Source organism: Micropterus dolomieu, linkage group LG20 (assembly GCF_021292245.1).
Source record: "Micropterus dolomieu isolate WLL.071019.BEF.003 ecotype Adirondacks linkage group LG20, ASM2129224v1, whole genome shotgun sequence".
NCBI classification, from domain to species: Eukaryota; Metazoa; Chordata; class Actinopteri; order Centrarchiformes; family Centrarchidae; genus Micropterus; species Micropterus dolomieu.
The window spans coordinates 8,330,820-8,355,985 of NC_060169.1; the positions used below are offsets into that span (position 1 = coordinate 8,330,820).

At 39.8% G+C, this 25,166-nt stretch overlaps 1 protein-coding gene across 11 annotated transcripts in view; it reads right to left on the bottom strand.

Annotated features, from left to right (window-relative positions):
• Positions 1-25,166, bottom strand: part of neo1a (neogenin 1a) — a 629,602-nt gene that overhangs the window by 49,097 nt on the left and 555,339 nt on the right. For all 11 annotated transcript variants that reach the window (XR_006822277.1, XR_006822274.1, XR_006822275.1 and 8 more), the window contains exons 4-7: positions 24,386-24,536; positions 14,250-14,386; positions 1,590-1,744; positions 1,293-1,413 (exon numbers count right to left, since the gene is read on the bottom strand). Coding sequence is in view for 6 of the 11 variants with exons in the window: in XM_046033336.1 (XP_045889292.1) it covers positions 1,293-1,413; positions 1,590-1,744; positions 14,250-14,386; positions 24,386-24,536 (564 nt within the window). In the remaining 5 variants the exon portion in view is untranslated. The remainder of the gene's footprint in view (positions 1-1,292; positions 1,414-1,589; positions 1,745-14,249; positions 14,387-24,385; positions 24,537-25,166) is intronic.

The window sequence follows — 25,166 nt, forward strand, 5'->3', positions numbered from 1 at the left end:
GGGTCACATTTGATTACAATTTGCTGTCTACCTCAACAAAATGGAAGAGTCTGAGTTGACAATAAAGTAGTGATTGTAATGTAAAGAATATAGACACTGTGCTGTGTTGTGGTTGTTTTACCTTCATTCCCTTTGCAGTTTTATTGTTCCTCCATTTTACACTTTGCTGTTTGATTTAGATTATGCTTTTCAGTGAAATTGTGTATTGTTTGTCATCTTAAATTTCTTTTTGTTTTCTGGAGAGGCTCTTACTAGCCCTGTGGGTTAAACTATGATTATTATGACTGTGCAAATGATCTCAAAGTTATATTACATTTTCTCTAATGATCAGAGGTAATGAAACAAAACTACCTAAAGAAGTAGTATGTTGAAATGATTTTCCACATTTTCGGGCACTTTTCTCGTGCCCCTAGTCTCTGTCCTTAGTGTCTGCTTTAGTTGTACTCTTGCACTCAGCAGCTCCACTCTGGGAATTAGCATTCAAACATCTCCTTTGGCTTTAAAGGGAAATGCAGAACTAGAAAGACTATGCAGCTATCCAGGCGCTCTCACTTTACCAGCATATGAGCTCATATTTAGATAAAGCTCCTTGCTAAAAGAAGGCCTTTAAATGTCTAAGGATGCTGCATCAAAAGGACAAGCATTGTGTTAAGCAGCTTTCCAAAACTCCTCACAACATTTCTGTAACACTAGATGTGGAAAGGACTGTGTGCAAACCAAGTTTGCCCCAGATATAATGCTTTTCCCTTTTGAGTCATCTCTGGTTTAACAAGATCCCAGTGGTTTCACTTTACTGTTCACTACACACCCTCACTCACTCCTTCACAGATGACATCTAGGTAAGGCAAACTGTATAGTTTTATTGCAATTTCTAAAAAGCCAAAAATTATACTGGATTTTTTTGGACTACTACTTTATTTAAATTAACATTTAAGCATTTTGAAATTTTAACAAAGCTTAAACTTTTATTTATTATTTTATTTTTGTTAGCTTTCAACAACTCCAGCTCCCATAACTGTCATGCATCGGAGACTGTTAAGTTAAGATTTAATCACAAGGAGCATTTTGTTAAGACGGCTGTTGATGTTCAAATGGCTGTGAACAGATGCTTGCATTTCCAACTGTAGTGCTTGGCTGTCTGAGCAAAACTTATCAGACATGGTTAATTTGAGTCGCTGACATTAATTATTTCATCACTTTCAGCATTTTATCAATTTGTGGTTTTGTCATCTTTTCAAGGAGGAATAAGATCTGATTTGAATACTAGTGGGTTGTCCTGGTGAGTGGCGTACCGTGATCTAAGATGATGAGCTGAGCGCTGGACTGGATGTTGCCTGCATCGTTTTCTGCAAGGCACTGGTAGAAACCCTCATCTGACTTGACCAGACCCAGAACCTGCAGGTTGTGCTCCTTCTACAGAACAGGAAGGAAGGAAGGATGGAAGATAGGGAAAGAAAACAAAGATAAACTGTTAATAATGTTACCAGTAGCCTATTCTTTTACCAAATGATGTATAATACTGTTAATAGTACAATGTATTCAGTGCAGAAAAGGTAGAAAGGTGCCACTTTAATGCCAAACGAACTTACAATTAGTTTGAAGTAGTCACTGGGGATGACGGCATCTCCATTCTTGACCCATTTGACAGTGGGAGCTGGTGATCCTGAGACCTCACACTTAAAGACGATGTCCATGGACTCATGTGCATAAATGTTGGCTGGCCGACTGACAAACTGGGGAGGAACTGTGGAATCCAGATGAGAAAGAGGAGTGAGGAAGTAAAAAAAAAAAACCCAAAACATTACACTAAAGTTTAGAGGAACTGACAATACAGTTAAAGCAAAGGAGCAAAGATGGTGTAGGAATCATCTTTTCCTTATGAAATTCAGTAACCAATTTGTCAAAACTAACCAGGCACATCAAACTCCAGCACTCTGGTTTCTGCCAGGAAATGATCAAGACCAAATGACGCCATGCCTCCCTCTTCAACTGCCAAATTGCCAGTTAAGGGAGGGTGGAAAATACAACAAACAGTATAAACCAACAACACCTTATTAAATTATCTTCTGCACCATTCACACAACTGTGATCTTTTCAGCAGATGCCAACACTTTGAATATTTGATTAAAAAGGTTCAATAACCTCTGTTCTTATTTATTCAGAATTAAATTAAAAAACAACTTCTTTGGTACCAGTATAGTGTGTTAGCATACATCTCCCCTACTCCTGGTAATGAGGGCCAGAAAGGAGTTATTTGATCTGCTGGGGCGATACAGCGCCTCATCAATCTGCCCTGGAACAAGGTCACTGGGAGCGCACGGCCCAGGCCTCGTCCTCTCTCTATAATTGGTCTGTATGTGTATGTGAGGAGAGACAGAGTAAGACAGTCTGTGTGTGTGTGTTTTTTCTAGGCACAACTGCCTTTGCTGCCTCTGTGCATTCTCTGATAAACGGCGACCTCGCTGACCACGGTTTAAATGACTGTATTGTTAGTGTGTCAAGCTTTGCAGTCAACTTCTTTGGGCTCTGTGATAGCTAGTTATTAGCATCTATTTTGTGGCTATTCACATGGGCTGATTGGATATTACTAGCAATGGGTGGACACGGTCCTTTTCTGGCTTTATTGAGCAGAGTAGCAGGTTGTGAAGTCAAGTCCCCCTCATCTGCTTGATGTAGCTGTGGCTACTTTAACATGAAATTGCTTGTTAACAGATTTGCCTTCATTCGGTTACAAGCTGTTACCAACAGCAAGAAAACAAAGACTCCCAAATTATAGTCATTTGTCATTAAAACTATTAAAGAAACAATCTCTGGTATACACATTTCTCCACCAATAACAGCCTCAATACACACAGAAACAGTGCAGTACAGGACACACTGGGCAGTATGATAGGTTTGTATTTTGCTGACCTTAAAATGCACTTATTTTACACAAACCCCATGGAGCAGATGTGGGAGGAGAGGTACAATTCAACAGAAGTTGCCATTCCAACAAAATGATTTCTCTGGACCCTCAACTTAAAACCCAGGGACAGGCCTGTAAGACGTCCTCACTTTTTTCCCCCAATTTGTCTGGAAACAGCAGTATTTTAAAGTCACAATTATGATACCAATTTATAATTGTGCTATTTCATAATTATGACATATAATATCTTTAACATGCAGTTTTAATTGCAAAATGTCATATGTTTTGTTATATGTCATGAAAGACAATCTACATCTCCCCTCTGGATAGTGGGAATTCCAGGAAGAAATGCTGTAATAAGTTACTGCTAATGCAAACAGAACATTTGCTACTGCTGAAGCACATTAAAGCATTTTGATGTTGACTTTTATTATGAAGTACTCACAGGAAATGCAATGTGTTTATCAGTGAGATTAGTACTGACCAAAATCGTTCATCAAAAATGCATAATCTACAAAACAACGGTCATTATCAACATTTTATGCCGGTGGACCAAAATATTGCAGCGAGAAATGGAAGTCAGGAGCAGCCACAGTGAGCTGATAGATGAAGAGCTGCAGGCGACACACCTCCACCTTCTCAGCCAGGTAACCAACTCCTTTTACTTTTACTGTTTGCAGACTCATGTAGCGTGCAGCATTAAGTCAGATCATGACTGCTCACATAAATATGTGAAGAGACCAATGTCTGACAATAGTTTGTTTAGCTGCCCCAGACTTCTGTGACCTATAGTATTAAACCGCATGCTGTTACAACCTGTAACTACAGGTGTGACATGCACAATAACGGAGCAAATGCATAATAGGGTCATGATTATTAATACTGATTAATATTTACTCCCAATGAGAACTGCATTCTGCAGCTACATTTACAATTACAGATTTTAACCATCACTCCACATTGAACTGCCTCCTTGGCAGAAGTCTGAGGGCATTTTCTAGTTAAGTATTTAGTATGTAGTTATTATGGATTTACCATGTTTTTTAGAAGTCTGTCACACTGATATAGGCTAACATTCATTTTATGAAAGTGCAAATATTTAACAATAATATGGTAATCAAGGCTAATTTTTTTTTTAATTGAAAGTCAACCCCTACAGTGTCCGCTTAGAAAAATTCTTGCCCTTGATAAAATGTAGTTGAGACCCTGATGTAAACTATCAAAACAAAAACTGAATGCTAATGCTAATTTATAAATAACCATTTTGACATTGTGTGCCCCACATATTTAAAAAATATAGAGTGTCTTTCTTTGTGAACGCTTTGCACTGGTAATGGCTATTGTGCAGTAAAAACAGAGACCTGCACTTTGGTGTGCAAGTCATTCACATGGCCCACTGTTCACTGTTGTGGCCTTGCTAGCTATATTTATATCAGCTCAACATTTTAATGACTGCTACAAATCCATGCATGGCACTCAGACTGTCAAAAGGTATTCTGGGAAAAAAATCTTCAAATAAAGACTCACAATAGGAAATACAATCTCTAAACATCACAAACAAAGGACAACATATTTTACAGTGTAGAAGTATCCCAGGGTGGAGGTTCCCTTCAGGTATGATGTTACAAAATAAAAAAACCCTAAGCCCGCTGTACTGTATCTTGCTTTTTCCCGTGACTTTCAAATGCCAGTTTTCCAACCACACAATGTAGCAGAAGAAGTCGAACATGAAACAACTGGATCGTGCCACAGACGATTAAAACCTTCCTTCGCTTTACTTCATGTGTGCCTAGACCTTTCTGTGAGCTACTGAGGCAAATATTGACAATGTGGACAAGTACGGAAATGAGGATGGTGATGCTTGTAGAGTTGGATCACTGTATGATTGTCAAGACAGCGATCACCCTGCTCAGTGTGTGTGTGTGTGTGTGTGTATGTGTGTATCTATGTGTGTACTGGTGTCCCCTGCAGAGGGATGTGTGAGCTGCGAATAATGTGTTTCACAGTGTGGTGTCCCCTGGATATTTGCCTCTAGTAGCTGTGCAGCAGAGGTAGGTGGAATTCGTGGTTTACTGTGGTGCGTCAGGGACACTGCGTTAAGTCGCACGTGGGTCTGTGTGTGTGTGTGTTTGTGTGTGGATGTTGATGAACCACACACACAACAGACACAAATATAAATAATTGTGTCTGGATACTTGTTTCGTCCCATTATTACCAGTACTATATGCTTTACATAATTGTATTTCCTTCCTTTGCTGCCGGCAATGTGTGTATGGCTGGATTTTGTTTGCATAATACAAGTGTGTGTAAGTACCTGCTTATGTATGCGAACATATGTTTCTGTATATCAATGCTGTCTCAATCTGTGCACGTACATAGTATTCGTATGGGTTTTTGCATCACACTGCAATGTCTTTCTGTCAGTATTGTTTGTGCACGCGTGTGTGTGTGTGTGAGTTCGCTGAGCCTCCTGGTGACAGGTTTTGATGGCGACTGGTACCCTGAAGCTCTCTTTATTTCTCTCTCACTCTCTCTGTTTCACCACTCAGTTTCTCATTTTTTCCCTCCCTGACTTAATCTTCCTGTAACTCCCTGTCTATCTCTCCATCTTTAGCCTCCCCCTCCCTCTATCCATTTATCTGAGCAGACATGCACCATTTTCTCCAAATGGAGTTCAGACATTAGGAACCTACTGGACTGAGCAATGAGTAGAAACGCCTAAATATACCAAAAACGCTTGGGTGGTGGGGGTGGAGGAAGCTTTCAGGCGTCAATGGAGGGTGATGCGTGGAGGATGTGTGTGTGTGGAGGGGAGACTTTCCGTGCAACAAGTCTGATGACCTTCCTTAATTGGCTGCTTGCAGCATGAAACATGCTTATGCAAAGGTTAATATAGTCACATTGGATGTAGACGAGTGCAGCTGTTGGTCAGCACAGACATTACTGTGAAAACATCCAACTTCTTTCCCAAAAGCCCGTGGACATCTGATGATCGGCATATTTGATTTTGCATAGGGTTTTTACACTGCATGCCCTCCCTCTCTGACCCAACCCTCCCCAGGTTTGGGACTGGCTTTTGCATCCCACTGGCTTGACCCGGAGTTCAGTGTCTTGTCCAAGGACATTTCAACATGTGGACAGGAGGAGGTGGAGATGAAACTGCTCTACCACCTATAAGTGGTTCATCATAACCAGGACATTATAAATACGCCTGGTGTTTCAGAACACTGTTACCGCAGTGAAGGAATGTTCTGATCAGCAGGCTTCTGCATTCTTTGCATATTTTACTGTAAAAGCACATGTACTACGATGCACATGAATGCCATGAGGACGTCGCATGATAAGATAAACATTCTGCCGACTGCTATGGTAGCAATGGTAATAATGCACTGTAAAAGTTAACATTATATAATAAAAGAGAACTCATAATCCCAATAATCGTATCTTTATCGTAAAGTATATCTTATATCTATCTTATCTTTAAAATATTATTAAGTAAGAAACGTCTGTCAGACTTTAATGACGTATACAGTATGTTTTATTGAAAAAACATCCACATGGTGCCTTTAAAGGTGTGAAGAGGGTATGTTTGTGGCATGTTTGCTTGATTGACAGTTGTCTTAATCCATCGCACTCTGCATTGCTGTTACTTCTCACACCTTTCTCATCAAGTATACCCAGGCTGCAGCCCCAAGTTTGGGTTTTCTGGATCCAGTAACTGACAAAGATGGTGATAACTGACCAATCCAAATCCAGGACTCAATGTGTCCCTTTGAATACATATAGATGATGTCACAGACGCAAAGTCCGTGTTTTCCAACAGTCCTACCAGCTGGAATGTCTCTAAACAGGCTGACATCTATTGGAACATAAACCACTATCTAATGAAAGACAAATTCAACAGAGACAGAAAAACAACAAAAGAAATCCAGACATGCAAAAGAGGGAGGAAAAACATCAAGACAAATATAAAGGAGGGAGAATAAGCAAAAGAAATACGATGCCAGTTCTTAGGAGCTGGTATCATCTCTCTAGTCTATAGCTTAGTAAAAGAAGCTTTAATGCAGACTTACACCGACTCCAGTGAACTGCTAAAAGAGGGCCACAAAAAGGTCATGTGTGTGTCTTACTGTGAGCTAGTTAAAACAAAACCCCATAGGATTCTTAAAGGGATTCTGGGCAGAATACTTAACTGGCAGCCAGGAATAAACTGAACAGAGGCATGAGGGTAAAAAAAGTCCAGCCTGCATCTATTGGTACTGTTAAAAACGTTGAAATATCAAAATCAAAAAGCTGGGGGAAAGCAGCTGTTGGTGTATTTTTGGCTTGCTGGGAAGAGTCAAAAGTTGAAATAAATGGGTTTTTGACATACCTTAGCCCAACATTTAGGCTATAGTCCTCTATTAAGGCCTGATGTAAGATTATTGACGCTAAAGGATCCAAATATCAAAGACATGTCCCTACTCCAGTTAGCTTCATATTGTTAAACAATAGCGCTAGGGAAGTCAGCGTTTACTCTGAGGGCAAGTGGAGCTCGGCATGCACTAATTACCCATCCTGCTCTTCCAAAGATAACAGCTTTACTCTTAATCCTGGCCAAAACAAACGGCTTCAGCAAAGATGCTTGGTGTTTGCTTTCCTAGTCATTGAGGAGAGCATAATGTCCTGTTACAGGCAGCATCATAAAGCGAGAGTTCAATCTTTGGGTGTTTTTGTGGACTCCCTCTGATGGTTCTAAAATTACTAGAATTGAGTGAAAGCAGAGGCCTGAGATTGTCCTTGAAATGCTGAAACAAAGTTTGCTTGAAGGTTTGGTAACGGCACATAGAGGATTTCAAGGCACTTCCTCTGTGCAGTGTCTTCACAGAAGGACATATTCTCAGTAAAGTAGAGCTCTAAAACAGATACAACTCAACCAACTATTGGAAAATGGACAAAAACACTAATTCTACCATTCACTCCCTGACAATCTGGTGTATTAATGTTTCATGAAAACATAAATAAAAGCCCCTGTATTTCCTAAACAAATTAACATTATGCTCATGCAGTAATGAAGTCTCAAGATCATTGTAAGTCTTATGTGTGAGAAAGTTTTGGTGGGTTAACTTCTATATGAGTATAAGCAGGTTCATTTTTCATGAATACTGACACAGTAAATATTTAGAATGTATATACTTCAGTTATATAATAATACATTTTACTTAAAGGGATACACATGGTTGTAACATTTTCTTTAATATTATCAACAATCCCTGCAATAGTGCCAGAATAACCATTTCCTGAGCAGTGACACCAAACTAGCAATGTGGTGATGAATAACTGTGGGTTTGCATGTGTCCTCACTCTGAATCAAAGAAGTGAAAATCTCAGTTTTACAGTTGGACAGTATGAGTAATGTCAGCCAGAAGCTGTTGCCCACTCAAACACCTGATAAGGTTGGCCGAGCTGGACTGGGTTCTCCAGAGCAGATGTAGAAACATGGGACAGACTAACACAATGTCTCAATGTAACAAGACACACACGCACACTGTACTTGCATGTTGGTGGTGTCATGCAAATGTGGCTCTATCTGAAATAAACAGCAGATTTATCAGTGTTGTTTCCCCACAGATGAATGCAGACATGAGAAAGAAGGTATAGACGGGAATCACACACCTCTCATCCCACTGTTTGAGATAACAACCCCTATGAAAAAGGGAAAAAAGGTGTGTGCCTGTGGGTGCTGCTCCTCATCAGATTAGTGTTCTTTTAATAGCAGAATGGAAAGTTTCTTTTTCGTTCGGCCAGAAAATAACTGCTTTTTGACACTGGAGAGAAGGCAGGAAGATGGTGTGCCAAAGTAAAAACAGACTAAAATATCCACCAGATCTTATCAGATCTGTAATTCTTCCACGCATCATTGACAACAACTATTCCTGTCTTTAGCTGGGAAAAAAGTTAAGAATAAAATCCGCTACAGAAGTTAGATATGTTAATAGATGCCACACATGCTTTGGTGGAAAAACATGACCTGCACAGTATGTACCTTCAAAGTATGTAGATATGATACACAATCTATATCTTACTTCTTTCTTCCCACAGAAGAGTAAAAAAGAAGGGCGAACTGCGAGCTGAAATTTACCATACCTAGAGTTGTTTTTATGTTTCTGTCTATTTATGCTCATTTCTATAACAATGTAAATACACTCCTGCTGTTTGTGGTGTTTATAAATCTTCTCAACCCATAGGAAAAACATGAAACTTTTACAGGGGGCAGGGATTTCCTGCATGTGAGCGCAGCACATGGAAAGAACAATTAAGTTGATGACATGATAGCATGAGGCCATGATAGATGAAGGCCACTGACTCGGGGCCCTATAAAACTAGAAACATACATGTTTGTGGAGAAACTATTTCTGTCTTGCTAACACACACATACAGAGTCCAGGTCTGGGTGGTGCCCTTGTCACGCAAGACCATAATAAAAAGCTGCTGCCTCCTCTGGCCTCATTTATCCTTGTGCCAGCTCGAATAGAGGGTGAGATGTCACAGCAAAGTCATGGTGAACAAAACACACACTCGCACAAACACAGAAGTGTGTCCCTGTGCAGGGCTCCGAGATGTGACGTGAGTAAGAAAGGTGAACTAAACGCTACTGTTAACACTATTCAAAACTACCTGCCTGGAGTTCTATTGTAGTAGGAAAAGTCTGCTTCACTACCATGCCAGATCATGCTTGTGGTCTTCACAAATAAAGGCTCTAATCCTCTTTATCTCACTGGCACTTTGATTATATTTAATACAAAGATATGGCACACACTGCTCTTTCGAAACCTATTGCTAAGCTGTTGTACATCATTCCACATTGCAAAGACGTATTCTTGTTTTTACTGCAGCCAACAAAACAAACATTTAAATGTTTTGATAGCATTGCACAGCATCACTTTTCTGTCCAGACCTTTGTTGGAGCAATGTTGTACATGTGCAACAGGTACATGCTCAGTAAGTAAGTTGAGTAAATTCTCAGCACTTCAAAAAGCCATAATAAGCGTCATTAGGTTCTGATCAGACGGGGTTAACAGGGTATCTTGAAACTTAGTGGTAAATGCCTAATTTCTGGGAAACAGTTTCCCCTCAGACACTGCATTTAGGGATTATAATGGCCAATACTAATAATCAGATTCTTTTAGAGATTTTACTGGGTTGTTTTTGTGATTTTTCATAGAATCACATATGTATACTACTGTACATGTGATGTCATCTTTGATAGGGCACTGTGAATTTATAAGATCCATAACATGAAACTGGCCATTTCTTCTATCAAATAATATACAATGCACAAGCACACAGGTGTACAGAGTAAGTGCATAATTGACCTTAGGGTAAGGTATTTAGCGCATCAGCGTAGCAATGTGTCCACCGGTAGAGATTTGGCAATACTGTTTCCACTGCGGGAGCTATCCATTAGTGTCTCTACTATATATTCAGCAGACTATGTAGCAAATCAGGGCTGGATTCTTGCGTGATCTTGGGAGGTAACAGGATTTGGGACAGTGAGAATGACAGTTAATGGCGGTAACACACCTCTAAGCTGGTTTGCCAAACACAGCAGAAGAAGAGTGACAAGAAAACATGGATGAGTAGAGTGAAACTGTAAAATAAAGCAGGAGGAGTTGTTTTTGTTTGTATGAAAGTTACAAATAAAAGAAGAACATAATCAAATGTGATGAATAGATGTGATTGAATTTACAAAACATTTGCTCTAATGGGATTCGTGATATATACCATTACCGTGATATAAAATAAGATTTTGGAGAAGATTTTAGCCATATCACCCTGCCCTAATTGACCGTATGTTCCGTCATTATGTATCCATGGATGTGTGTATTAGTGTGCGCGCACATACCCGGTGCAGCCCCCATGTATCTCTCCCTCCACAGATTAGCACTAGCTGTATCACAAACCCCCAAGCTATCTCCAGGCGAAACCTAACAATGTTTTACCGTATCAAATCCCCGGCTGACTCTCTGCATCTTCTCCTCTGCACAAACTGTCCGGTGTTTATGAAAAGCCACTACACGTATACACACAATTTCTTATTGTTACTGCAGCAAAAGAGACCCTGAGGTGTTTTAGAAGGAGTCAATCACAGGGGGAAAATTGCTGTTGGTATAGATTCATACCACACTGATTTGTATGACTGTCTTTTACAAGCCTAACTACTTCTTGAGGGAATCAATTGACCTTTCAAGTGTCACTTCTGTTGTCAAGGGAGCAAATCAATGCCACAATATGGTTTCTACATGAATCTGGATGAAGCAAATACAATTAGGCCTGTGAGTCAAACAGTTTTATCGTATTACAATGACTGATGCCTTTCAACAATATTCCAAGAGTGCTGATCAATCCTCTACAGTCCTGTCACTTTGGAGGTGGAGGACTGGTAGGGGACGTATCGGAGACATGAGGGATTTCAGTGAGAATTCGGTGGACAGACATGAAGACTGAATACGAATAAAGTCAGATGTCCTCCTGTGACCTGATCAGATTTTCTATTACTGTCTCCTTTAATCACAGTGAGCGATGGGAAACGATGAAAGGGTGGTGGAGGGGTGATGAAGAGATGAAGGGATTTGTGAAGAAAGGGATGGAGTCATAGCATGATGTGGCTGTGTGTGAAATGCAATGAACCTGGGAATGAGCCTCAGGGTGTTTCCCCATTCTAATGTTATTTCTCACCAAATCCTGTTGACTTGCTTCACCTGGGAAAAGCATACAAGCACACACGACACATTTGTGTTCATGTGTATTTTTCTCACCAACACAAAGTCTGACAGTAATTACTTACTTATACAATTACTGATATATATAGCTGAACATTATTTTGCACTTTTAGAGATGGGAGATTACCATTAACTACTGACTCTTTAACTACATATTAAATGAATATTGAGCTTTGCTTTATTTATTGTATGGGTTAAACATATCTAAGTTTTTACTTACTTTTCTACCATAGTTGAAGCTGTAAGGTGACCTACTCAACTGCAACACTTTGATTTGTTCATAGTTTTGGTAGAGGCGAGCACATTTCACATAATGATAATAAGTGATACGATTTTCCTTTTCAGCATGACAGAAAATAAACAATGTGAAGCAACATTTAGGGTTGTTGTGACTGTCACTGTGCATTGGTCTTTGGGTAAGCACAGCGTGTGGATGTTTGTTGGGTATTTTGGTGTGTTTGTTGTGCTTTTTGTGCTTATGCTGAAAATTATATATTTTTTTAAATATTAACACCATGACCCTCATTTATATCCATACTAAAAGTGTACATCCGCACAAAAACAGTAAATGGCATGAGACCCCCCCCAAAAAATAAATGTATAAAACAGTGCGTACACACACCTGCAGCTAACTTCCCCTTTAAATCACAGTTCTCCTGGAAATGTGTGCACGTGCATCAGCCCATCATGCCCTCTACAAGCCCACATTCAACCATAGATGGTCAATGCAGAGATGTCACAAACCAAAAAAAATGCTTGATTTAAGATGTGATTTAGCTTATATGTTTTCAAACTGAAAGTTGCTAATCAAATAGTTATGGCTGATTACAAGTGCAAGTAGCCTAAAAATAAAACTGCTGGTTTGAATGCTTATGATAACGTGGATCTATAATTAACGTTTGATCTTAAATTAAATTAAATGTGTGAGAACTATCCTTATACAATCTGACTTTAATTCACCACCTCATCATCCGTGTCTCCAATGTGCCTTGTCTCCAAAATGTTCATACGCATGGGTCAACTCTCCCTAAATCTACGTACATTTCCTCATCTAGTTTCTTTTTCTAAATCCCACTTTATGCTTACAAGCACACATTTCAAGCCATTTGTGCGTACACATTAGCACTGCTTATGAATGAGCCCCCAGGTGTGAGTCAAAGTTCATTTATGCTCCAAGTTTGACTATTGACTTAATTATTGACCTTTCCAGTGCAGAATATTTGTATGCTTTCTGTGGGACTGTCACCACTGATCACACCATACATTCTAGTTGGCTTATGCATGAAATTTTGTATATTGCACCATGACACGTACTGAGCTTATTTATATATTTATTTATTTATTTATTTATTTATTACAGACCAGTCTTGAACAAATTAGGTTCTTACTTTCAAAGTAGCACTTTGAAAGTGAAGATAAATCAGCATTCACTTGGGAAATAGCAGCTGCTGCTTGTGAAAGTGTGATAATTAATACTCTAAAAAATATGTCTCAACAACAATGACAGACATGTCTAGAATTCAAATTTACTCATCAACACTGAATTTTAAGTGATAAATACTTCGGGATCAGCAGTTTAGTTCTAACATTACATTAAAAAAATGAACATCGTTTTGAACATTGTACTTTTGCTGTAATGTAACTATACAAATGCAGTTCTATTAGCAATGCTGTTTATTTATGTCTACTATTATATTTAACACTAAGCGTGATTAGTCTGAATACATCTATTTAGACACACAATAAGGAGGAAACACTGTATGGTGCTTCTGTTGCAGAAGTGTACTATATGTGTGTGTCTTCTCACTATGTTTTTTGGTATCTAAAAAACTGCCTGCTACTCTTGCAATCTTTTGTAATTCCAGTACTTGTCTTTCTCCTGCCAGCAATATGAGCAGCTCAAATCTTTCTGTCATTCCTGCATCGAGTTGAGGTATGTGAAATAGCAGATCTAAACAGGTACAAATACTCCATATGCTGCCTATTTACGCTGAATACACTGCTCACTGTCAACACTCCTCTTCTTCAGAAACATATCCTTTTTCATAGTGTGCAGCAGATCTCAACAGGGCTGAGTTACCTCTACATAGTTTGCATACAAGAAATACACCTTGTTCATTTAATTTCAAACTAAATTGTCAGTTGCTTTGTTTCAGGTCTGGGATATGGGTCCTTAGGACATTTAATATGCTCATTCCCAAAAATAATCAGATGAAATGTTTTCAGTGATAGAAGGATGGTCCAAGAGTGCAGTTGGATCTGGAACTAATGCATTGTCACTTGCAACTGTTCTTCACTAATCTCCAATGTCTTAATTTTAGCCTGTATGGTAATTAAGTTCATACTTCACTCAAAAAAACAAACAAAAACAAAATAAAGCCACAAGTTTGTTCTCAGATTAGCTGATTTGTAGCTGTGTGTATGCAGTTATCTTGCGTACACTATGAAATCCTGATTTTAATCCTATGGTGAAATTCAGAATTGATAAATGTATAGCTTTTGATCCGTGCTTCTGGCATGGTTATGATTTTGTGCCTTTGGTCCTACAAAAGAAAGCATACAATGTGGGTTGTTGAGGGTACCTTGTAAGGTGAGTTCAGCCTGGGCTTCAATGGTTGTGTTGGCATTGTCCGCCATGCAGGTGTAGATGCCGGCATCCTCCTCTGTGAGATTGGATATCTGGAGAATGCCTCCCCCCAGCATCTCCAGACGACCCTCACTGGAGACAGAAAGATACAAAGTTATAGGAAAGGAAGAAAGAAACTTTGTCTGATCTGACTGAACAAGTCTTTCCTACCAATTCCTTTTTTATAAACAGTATTAATGACCTTTACTACATGTAGGACTGTCAGCACTGCTGACCATATTGGGTTATAGATAGAGTTGAACTTGAGCCTCAGTGTCTTTTTTGACTTAAAATATGTAAAACTTCATTATAGCCCATTTCCATTCAGATGACTGAGTGGTAAAGCTGCAGCCTCTGGAGCTCCATGTTCCCCAACTGGCCTTCAGCTGACTCCAAATGCCTTCCTTACCTCCCTTGATATGTCACCTTTTACCAACTCTGAATAAATAAAATATGCCAACAGCCAAGTCAACTGCCCTGACAAAAATGGCAATTTACAATTCTTCTTGATTTATTTTTTATATACTGATTCACGGACAATTCGAGAATTGGGATATCTAGTATAACAGTAGACAGGAAAAAGAATAATATTCAGTGATTCTACTCGTGCTATAAATTAAGCTACAACTGGAGCTTGTAGTTTGTACAGTGTCACAACTGCAGTTGTTGCATCACCTTAAGAAAACGTTTTCATTTTCTTTCATCAGCTGTTAATTAACTGGGGTGACATGCATCTACAAAACAACAATGCAGTAATCTCACATCAAGAAGAAGTGATTCTGACTTAAAGAACTACGGTTTCTTTTTACTCGATATACACAGAGGTGATGCATATTAAGAAATAAATGATCATACAATTATTGAGGGTTCACAACCTCTAAACATTTTCCTTTTCTCATAGAGGCTTATATGTATGAAAAGTCCTTCTCACTCCCGGTTGTAAACTTTCAATTAAATACTTTGACCCTCAGTTAAATCATTATGAAAATGACTATTTTCATGTCTAAAAGATATATGTTCATACTGCAACACACAGTGGCAGGAGATCGTACTAGCTCACTGAAAACTGCATAACTGTTTGACTGTAACATCAGAATCAGGCTATTCATCACTAATTTCAGACTGACCAATCCTGAAAATGTATTTTTCTAAACCATTTACACCTAATCCAAAAATATAAACACAAATCTGTTTCTATAGCCCTTATTTGTACCAGTGACCTTCCTCCATTTTAAACAGTCCCAACTTTGATTTTCCCAATAGGCCCAGAAGCAGTCTGTGGCCAAGCTCTAGCTTGATTCAACAACCACTGGAGCATGGGCGTAGGAGGAGGCTGAGAGGAAAGAAAACAGAAATCAATAGCTTACAGAGAGAACTCTGCATTCAGAAAGAGAGAAACAGAGAGGCAGGGAGAAAAGTAGGAGCAGCGGGTCGGCTGAAGAAGATAAAAATCCACAGAGGGCCCCAGCAAGTAAGATGCAAGATCAGTGCATAATGGTTTTTGCACAGAGGAGTGAGGATACACGCAGAGGTAAAGAGTGCACTGAGGAAAGCAACCCTTTGCTGCAGGTTCATTTAGTTTTAAACAAACTGCTGACTTGTTACTACTTCCACACAATTCGAGAGGCACTCGATCTGCTGTCACAAAAATGACATCACTGTCACTTGTATTGTAGGGATAAAATAGACAATTTAGCTCTTTGGCATTTTATTACATAAAAGTATAATAGTCAGAACATAAAGTAGGCCGCTGCCTTTTCTTCTGGTTCTGAGACTGGAGAAAATAAAAAATAAAAGCCAAATGTCTTGCTGTACATACATTGACGGCTTCCCTGTGCACATTACAGAGTATGGCAGATTCTGCTGAGAGGCTCTGAATGTCAAATCCCTGCTGAATGAAAAATCCCTCTAAAAGATGTCTCTTGAGTTTGTTGTGCCAGGCTTCCTGCAGTTAGTCTCCCTAGGACAACTATTCAGACTCTTGGCCTTTAGTGCCGCATACACCATAAAAGGCATTGACAGCTTCCTCTTATACTTAAAAGAGGAACATACAGCACATATCAAACCACCAGGCAATTTCTCATTCTGTTTAGAGCAAGTCGATCTTAGCTCTAACTGCAGCAACTAAAGTGCTCTGTGAACAAGTAATGTGTTACTTTTTATAGACCATGAGGGAGGGAGACAAAGTAAATTGACTCGGGCTGAATGGGCTGAAGACACCTTGCTCTATTGTGAGGGGGCTCTCTCCACTTGTGTTCATTTAAATTAAGACAAGGATATCTTGTGCATTAGCGGCAGGTCCCTAGTGGTAGATGCTCATAAGAGAGGCTCTAATTAAAACTGCGTTATCAGTATTCACCTACAAGGAGCCGTTAAATTAGCTCACTATTTCCACTGTCACTTTTTATCTTGTAACAAAATGGCAGATGCACACATACAGTATAAGCAATGTAAAGCTTACAGGGTAAATGTGTCAGGCAGACTAGGTGCAATGATGCTAACTGGTCTTGCTTTCTCTATCTGGTTTTGAGTCAGTGTTTTTACCAATTACGCTTCCAACAGCTGCAACTAAGCTTCCACATTGTTTATGTTGCTATATTTTGGCAAAATTGTGAGAAAAACTCAGTCAGATATAGTTTACCTATAAAAAATGTCTAGATTTTGACTTTCTTTATCGTGACCCCTGAAAAAAAATCATCCATCAGTTTCAAAATGTTGGAAAGAACATCCTCCCTGATTCTGATTCTCTCTAGTGTTTAACTAGTCCAGAAAATGTGTTGAGAATGTCAACATGTAGAGGTCTCTAACACAGTCTTGTCCCCTGTTCTGCCATTCAGCTTTGAAGGCAGTGGCAGCCACAGAGGCTTCAGAGAAGAGCTTGGAAAGGGGGAGGGTGACACATTTGGTATGTGTGAGTGGTGACTAAGCCTTCCGTAACACAGACTGGTGGCAAGGTCAGTACACCTGGGCGCGGGGAATCTGCAGATCACTGAAGAACTGTGGTTATGTGTGTGTGTGTTGATGGAGGCAGCACAGTATGCTGTCACAGAACAATCAGTGGTGCTGTGACAGTGGTTGGGCATGGGTTATGCTATCTGCAGCACAAGAGGCAGGCAGGTGGAATCAGAACTGTCACAACAAAAAAAGGAGATTCATTATTAATGGATAGAGTGGGAATCTCTAAACCTTTCTTTGTTTGGTATCTTTTTTCTCCATTTTCTGTTCAGACAAAATTTCTGTTTTGCTCCCTACCCCCCCCTTCTCTTTATGACTACCAACCCCTCCACCGTCTCAACCCATCTCTCTCTGCACAGTCATGTACCATGAATGCTAAGTATTGTGCTGTTCAAGGTGTTGTGGTTCAAAGTGAACGCAAATTGAACTTCCCCCCTTTAGACCAGGTCATAATCATAACAGTTCCATGAATTTGAAACATGCTCAAGGTGTGAATAAAGCAGTGGCATTTCATTTTACAGCCACTAAGAGCAGAGTGGCATGATTTTTCCTGCTTCCAAAACACAACATTTGGTTCTTTAGCTATTCCTGTCCAGATATGAGCTGTGGTATTTGGAGAAACAAATGTGAGAGACAAAAGGAGAGTAGGCAGAAATCAGACTCGCTAAAGAAATGAATGAATAAACAAATAGAGATTAATGTGAGAAGCAACCTGGTGCCAATAGCCCAGGCTGGGGCATCTCAAGTGACTCAGCCATGAAAACGTTTTTGTTTTCCTCTGGCTCGTAATGGAAAGCCACAGGGCCCTCGAGACAAAAACAACTCTTGCATACCTGACTTTCTTTTCTTTCTTTTTTTTTTTACCCTACCAGGGCCGCCAAGAATAAACCGATCATTTGATTAGTGCATATTATGATGAAGCTGCAGCCCATAATTCATAACATGCATAATATACTTTGTGAGGGTTCTGGTGGGCCCTCTGGGGTGTTTGAAGCCATGTGAACCCTATGTGCCCAATGCTGTGTCACATCTACAAAACTACAGTACTCTACCGGATAATAAAGCCTTTAAATAGGACAAATACCCAGATAATGTCTAGTGAAGAGCCACAGTAAAGCGCTGCAGGTGAGTTGCTTTATGATGTGACAGACAATGTGCAGGTCCAGACTATCGGTGAATAAATATTTCAACTAATGATGCCACACAGTTTGAGCTTTTACTGGTAAATTGCAGTATATAACTAAGTTATAGTAAGTAAGTAATAAGCAGACTTTCACTGATTACAGATTCAGCCAATAGCCAATGTGTTCCTCTTAGATGTAATTCCTTCTTGACAATAAAATGTAACATTATAACCAGAATACAAAGAAGAACAATAGAGGCTATGACAGGAAACATGTTTTGAAGACAGCCAGTGAGATTGTGAGTGTTTGTGATGTGCTTGAGACTCAAGACATCCTAAAAGGACATTTTCCATGCTCCACTGCCAGAAAACCATGTTGCTTGTCTTGTTTTTTCAGCCCCACATGCCAACATAACCACTCTGCTGCCGCCATTTATCATTTTACCAGTGGTTTTTTTGAGTTCCTAAGAAGAATTCTAAACATATGGGCCTCCTGTGTATCTGGAAGAATGTGTTGTGGTGGATACCTACAGTACTAATAGGTGAAGTTTCTATTTCATACTCACATGGACCTTAACTCTTCTTGATGTGTTCTTATTCCTGGACATACAGAATCTTGAGCCCCATTTTTTATGTACCCTTTACGCTGTACACCTTAAAAATATGATGCAACCTCAACATTCTACTTTTCCAAAGATAATAATGATCTGTTTTTGTTTGACACTGTCAGAGAGGTATTCATTTAACTATATTATTGAGGTTGTAGTTAAGCAGTTACCTTGTACCAGACTGCATCAAACATAACAAAACATTTTAAGCTTTGTAATGGAAGAATATGTGCAGAGCTGTTGCGCTGGATTGCATTTGTCTCCCTGATAAAGTGGCAGCGAGTGTACCTTCACATTCACATTCTGACACTTGGATAACAAGAAACTATAATTCTCCACTTTTCCTCCTTAACAATTCATAGTTTTCAGTCACGTGACATGCGCGGTGACCTGGAGGGCAAAACAACAGACCAACATAGCGGCTCACAGCGTGACTCCCTCATAGAGACAAAGCAAAAGCCGTTAATTCACCTCTCAACTCAAGAAAAAGATAGATATGGACATGAACTGCAAGTGTTGGGCTATACGCGATCCATACACAACACCCTTATCTGTATTTCCGCCGTTAAAAACCGGCAGGTCCCTGCCAGCGCTCGACTGTGGTAATGTTTACGTTTACCTTGAGGGGACTCCTTCACCTAACACAGCTCAGGCTTGTCTCCTCGTCGATTAGTCTGTCCAAAAGCACAACAACCATCCAGCATTTTGGCAACGCAAAAGTAACAAACTTAAAGTAACAGTGTATCGGTTGCTTTCTTTTTTTGCCCTCTAAGTGAGCGTTTTCCTTGGAATGTGACATCACATGTAAACTACGAATAAGCTAGGCAGAGGTGATGGTGTTCTGTGGTCTCAGTAACATTTGCATTTGTCAGCTGAATCTATGATTTCCAATGACGTCTGAAACACCACTAAGAACTGTATCATTTGCTGCTGTGGGATGAATAAGAGCTCAGCACGAGGCCATTAAACTCACTAATAGTTGCTCTGAAGAAAAGAGCAAGCGAAAATCACAGGCCATTAACATCGATAGTTTCTCTGACAGGCTTCTTTGAGAGGCTGAAAGGTTCAGTTGCAATAACCATATTTTTATTGCAGTGGCCATTCTCTGTGCCGTTTGAAAACAACAAGTAAAGAGCAGAATGGTACCAAATGTCTCAAAATTAGTTTGAAAACCATAACAGAGAATTTTTTAAAAATGACAGCCATTGATGGTGTGGGTGTTAACAATGCTCTTGTAGGATGAAGAGAACAAAGCAGGTTAAAGGTCTGAGTGTCACTTCGTGACTTCATTCAAAAAATATAGCCAATTATGGATGAGTGCGTCTGAATGATTGTTAGCTTACAAGAAAATGTAAAGGGTAGTGGCATTTACTCAGCCATGAGTTACAGAATCAATTATTTTGTGTGGGCATGCATGCATTACCACAGCAATCACAATCAAACCGTTATAAAAGTGCTGGTGGTTTGAATTCCACTTTATTACAATTCATATAGAATTCCTACTGCAAAATTTCTGTTGTGGCATTGTGGAATTGGCAGTTCCACAATGATTGGTCAGATATTACATTACAGTTAAAATGCTTATTATTATTATTGTCATAACATCTAACTGGCATTGTTTCCTGCTGCCTGTGGTTGGTACACATGTCATTTCAAACACAACTCCATCCATCCATCGTCAACCGCTTATCTTGTGTACAGGGTCGCGGGGGGCTGGAGCCAATCTCAACTGACATCGGGCGAAAGGCGTTGGTCCATCGCAGGGCCACACATAGACAAACAACCACTCACACTCACACGTAAGGACAATTGTAGAGACACCAATTAACCTAGCCTGCATGTCTTTGGATGGTGGGAGGAAGCCAGAGCACCCGGAGAGAACACAGACACGGGGAGAACATGCAAACTCCACACAACCGGGCAACCGGGGTTTGAACCTGCGGCCTTCTTCGGTCTTGCTGTGAGGCGACAGTGCTAATCACTGCACCACCGTGCTGCCCTCAAACACAACTCTGGGATCTGTATTACCAGTGTTAAAACATGCTTGACATTCCCACTAGTAACCACAGGTTTGACATTGTAATGATTATACCTTTAGATTAACAATAACGTAGCAATTTGGGATCACCTCCCTTCTTTTGCTTAAGTATTTTCTTTTAAAATTTTTCTTTTTAAAAATGTCTGTAATATGAAACCTATGTGTGAGAGGGTTTCACTGCAGTCCAATAATAGTCCAAATGCAAACAAATGTCCCACACCATGCTTCTCTCTCTTTACACACAATCATATTTAAATGAAGGTGAGAAGACTAGGAAGAGAGGAGACGGATGGTTTTGAGGCTTTGGAAGGGGGTTGATTTACATGCTCTGTCAATTCCCTGTTGCTGGCCGACATGCATAATTCATCCATTTTATTGACTGCTGGGGAATTCTATTAGGTGATAGAGTGATACTCCCAAGAACAAAAGATGGCTGTCCTGTGTCATCAGGACTAGTATTTGTAAGCAATCCAAAGGTCCATTTCCTAGGGCTGTATAGTATTTTTATCATGTTGACTGGGCAGCTTCAAGTGTTACATATTCTTTCATGGTGTTGTGAAGCATAATTAGAATAAATGGTGAGCTTGGTTTCCTTAACAATAGACTATCTCTGGGCCTAAATGAATATGAGGTGAGGAGAATAAACCATAGCATAACTGATACCACAATATCAATCTTTCATTCAACATACAGTGTGGAGATTCTTTAGTTGAATAATTTCACACAAGAGTGCATAATATCATCTGAGTAGTACCCCCTACTTCTCTTTGAAAAACTAAAGATCGAGGTTTCTGCCTGTTAAAAGTGTTTCCTTGGCACTGTCACTAAGTGCTTGCTTGTGGTGGGAATTGCTGGGTCTCTGTAAATATTATTATAAAAAGTACGGTCTAGACCTTCTCTGTATGAGAACTTCTGATGATCTGGTACTATATAAATAAACTTAACTGAATTTGAAACTGTATTGACATATTTAAAAATAACTGGTACCAGACGACTAACAATCTACTTGCTCATACTTATTAATGAGAACCTAACCCTAACCTGACAAACGAAAATTAGTGTCGGGCACACCAATTGCTTGTTTTATCCTGTTTTATCCTGTTTAAGTGTCATAGTGGAAAAGCACTGACACAGCATCTGGGCCACCTCTGGATGATCAGATTATTTTGGTCTCCCCTTTTGCGACAGGTGTCTGTGATGACCTACAACGGGCATACTCTTGCACACTTCTGTGCAGAACGTGGCGAAGTGAAAGAGGAATTTTTATTTAGTCAGTGAACAGTGACCATATGATTCAATGGCAATATACCAAATCAACTGTACTTGGGGGTGCAACGTCACAATCTGTACACCCACACAATCAAGGAAAAAGACAGAGCCCGCCTTACCTGCAGAGACTGCTAGCCATGATTGGTTGATACGGTCTTTGCTATCAAGAATTTATGACTATGATTGCCTAATCTGACAGAGTGACCATCTCAAAAGACAAAAAACATTGTGTAGTATGATCCCAGCATACTGGACTTTTAAGAGATAAGATACAGTAACTCAGCATAGAGAAATCAACTTCTCAGCTGAGAGTTAAACAACCACCTGTTCTAAATGTTCATTTCAGGCCTTTGCTCTGTCCCCATCTGTCATCACTGACATCAAAGAGTTTTATAGCAGTCGTCACATCATACAAGGCAATTTGGACAGGTGATACAAAAGAAAGAAACAGTAACGTCTGTCACAGACTTATGAGACTCTTCAAACACAGAAATCCTTCATATGGCACATTTTGAAAATACTTTAAGGATTCCACTGTGTCTTTAATAGTACTAAAAATACTTCTAATGAGTCAGTCCCCTTTAAAATTACTGGGGAGAATTAGACATCCAAGAATCTGTATTGTCTAAAATGACCATACATGGCTTCATGTTGCACTCATTTTGAATCACCTACATTATCTTGTAGCTCAGGATAAAACTGTCTCTCTACTATTGTGAACACAACTTTTACTGTTTTATTTACTTATTTAATGAAATGTATGAAATTAATTGTTCTTAAGTAATCTATATGTAGCATTGGCAATACTGTTGTTATACATTCATGCAAATAAAGATGATTTGAAGTGAATTGACAGAAAGAAAACAAGAGCTATGACCAAGCTGAAGCATCAGTGGCAGACGATTAATGTGATAATCCCCACTGTCAGTGAGTCACCCTGCCTTCAATTAGTAGCTTTGACACATCTTCATAAACTTTCATCTCATGCTTCAGCATTGCCACTTTCAAGGCCCCATTTGTGCTGTGCACCAAAGACCAATTAGACACTCTTTGCAGATTCCCCTCTCTCTCCCTTACACTGCATGCCACACCAGTTTTTAATTGACAGCACCTCTTCTATCTCTCATGTAATGCCTGAGAGGGACAGCAGACTCTCAAGGAGAAAAAAGAAAGTTCCAGTGCTATTCTTTTTAATTGTCAATGTCGTATTGAAATCAAAAGAACAGTCTTGGTAATGTATTCACAACACAATCCATTTCTGCTCTGAAGGCAGGAGCATGGTGGTCCACTTCAATTTTGCAAGGACTTGCTAATTACCAACGTCGACACCTGTGTGTGTGTGTGTGTGTGTGTGTGTGTGTGTGTGTGTGTGTGTGTGTGTGTGTGTGTGTGTGTGTGTGTGTGTGTGTGTGTGTGTGTGTTTTTAGCAAGCTCCCATTGGAGGTCAGAGGTACTCATTGGTGTTTAAGTCATTTAATTTGAGATGTAGTTCTGTGTTTGGAACTACGGTTGGAAAATCTAATGATATTCTAGCTCATACCACACTGGAGCCTTGTGGTTACCAAAGTGATGACCTTACATTTAATTTCACTGAAGGGAGAAATCCCATTCTGGGGCTGGATTTAGATGAATGAGCCCTATTTAAGCTATTTTCTGTTGAACCCACAAGTTGCAAAGCTCTTATGCTACAGGACTGGTACACAGGGGTTAGGTTAACAAAGTGCTTTCTTAATTGGTGAGAATCAAACTTCCCATGTCCAATGCAATTCTCTTCGAGGGATTTGAGCTGCTCTGTCTGAGCTAATGAGAGCCAGAGGAGTGAGAGCACAGACGCTGTGACACTCTCTCTTGGCTCTTAATTTGTGAACTTCCCCTCAGCTGACAACCCTAAAGCCTAAACCTAGAATATGGGAGAGCCAGGGAACATTGAACACAGCAGTGTCTGGCTTTAGAGTAATTATTGGCAACTTTGATTGGTAAAGGTGATTTTGAAAGGTGCAAAAAGCAGAAGTATGCCCCAAGAAATCCTGTAGCATTTTAAGCCTTCTTTAATTTCTGAAATGGATCAAAAATCCAACAGCTAGAGTTCAAGCTCATACCTTTCTTCTAGCAGCTTGTCTCCAAACATCCAACGTACATGCGGCGCAGGGTAACCAGTGACTACGCAGGGTAGCAGGACGCTGGCGCCCACCACCTTGGTCACAGATACAGGCTGCACCAGGAACTCCAGCTTCCTCTCTTCTCCAGTTTCTTAGATGGGAGAAAAAAAAAAGGTCAGGGTTCAGGCCGAGGTTAACGTTGGTGTGAGTAAGTGAAACAGAACAGCCACCTTTTACATAAGTGGTGTCATCTGTCTTAAAAACTTCAAAAGAACTCCTGTCTGATGGGGAATCATTCCTGACACCCAAACCAAGAACAGTCAAATGAATAATGTCCATGTTGATGTCACTTTGCTCAACTCTTATCTTCTCTCTCTGGAAAAACCCAAGTAACGGTATTCTCAAGCTGATTTGTTATGACATCATATAAACCAAACAAGTACAAATGTATTTGTCACTTCAACATCTGGTAGCATACAAAACACAAAAACAAAATTTCTTTCAATTTCTTCACAGAGCTTTATGAGCTTTCCTTTTGTATTCATCAAGCCTTTTTGCCATACATCCTTTGAGGAGACATACAGAGATAAAGATCCTACTTGTGTCTTGTTGAAGTCTGATTTATGACCTCTAATATCTTCCTTGTGCTGCCAGGAGCCTGGTGCTTAACAACTCAGTAAATAAAACTTGTGGAGGGGTGAGACAAGACTCTGCCACAACGGAATTTAGCCCCCTTTTGAGCTACAACTGATTTACTGTCAGCATCACTGATAACCCCAGT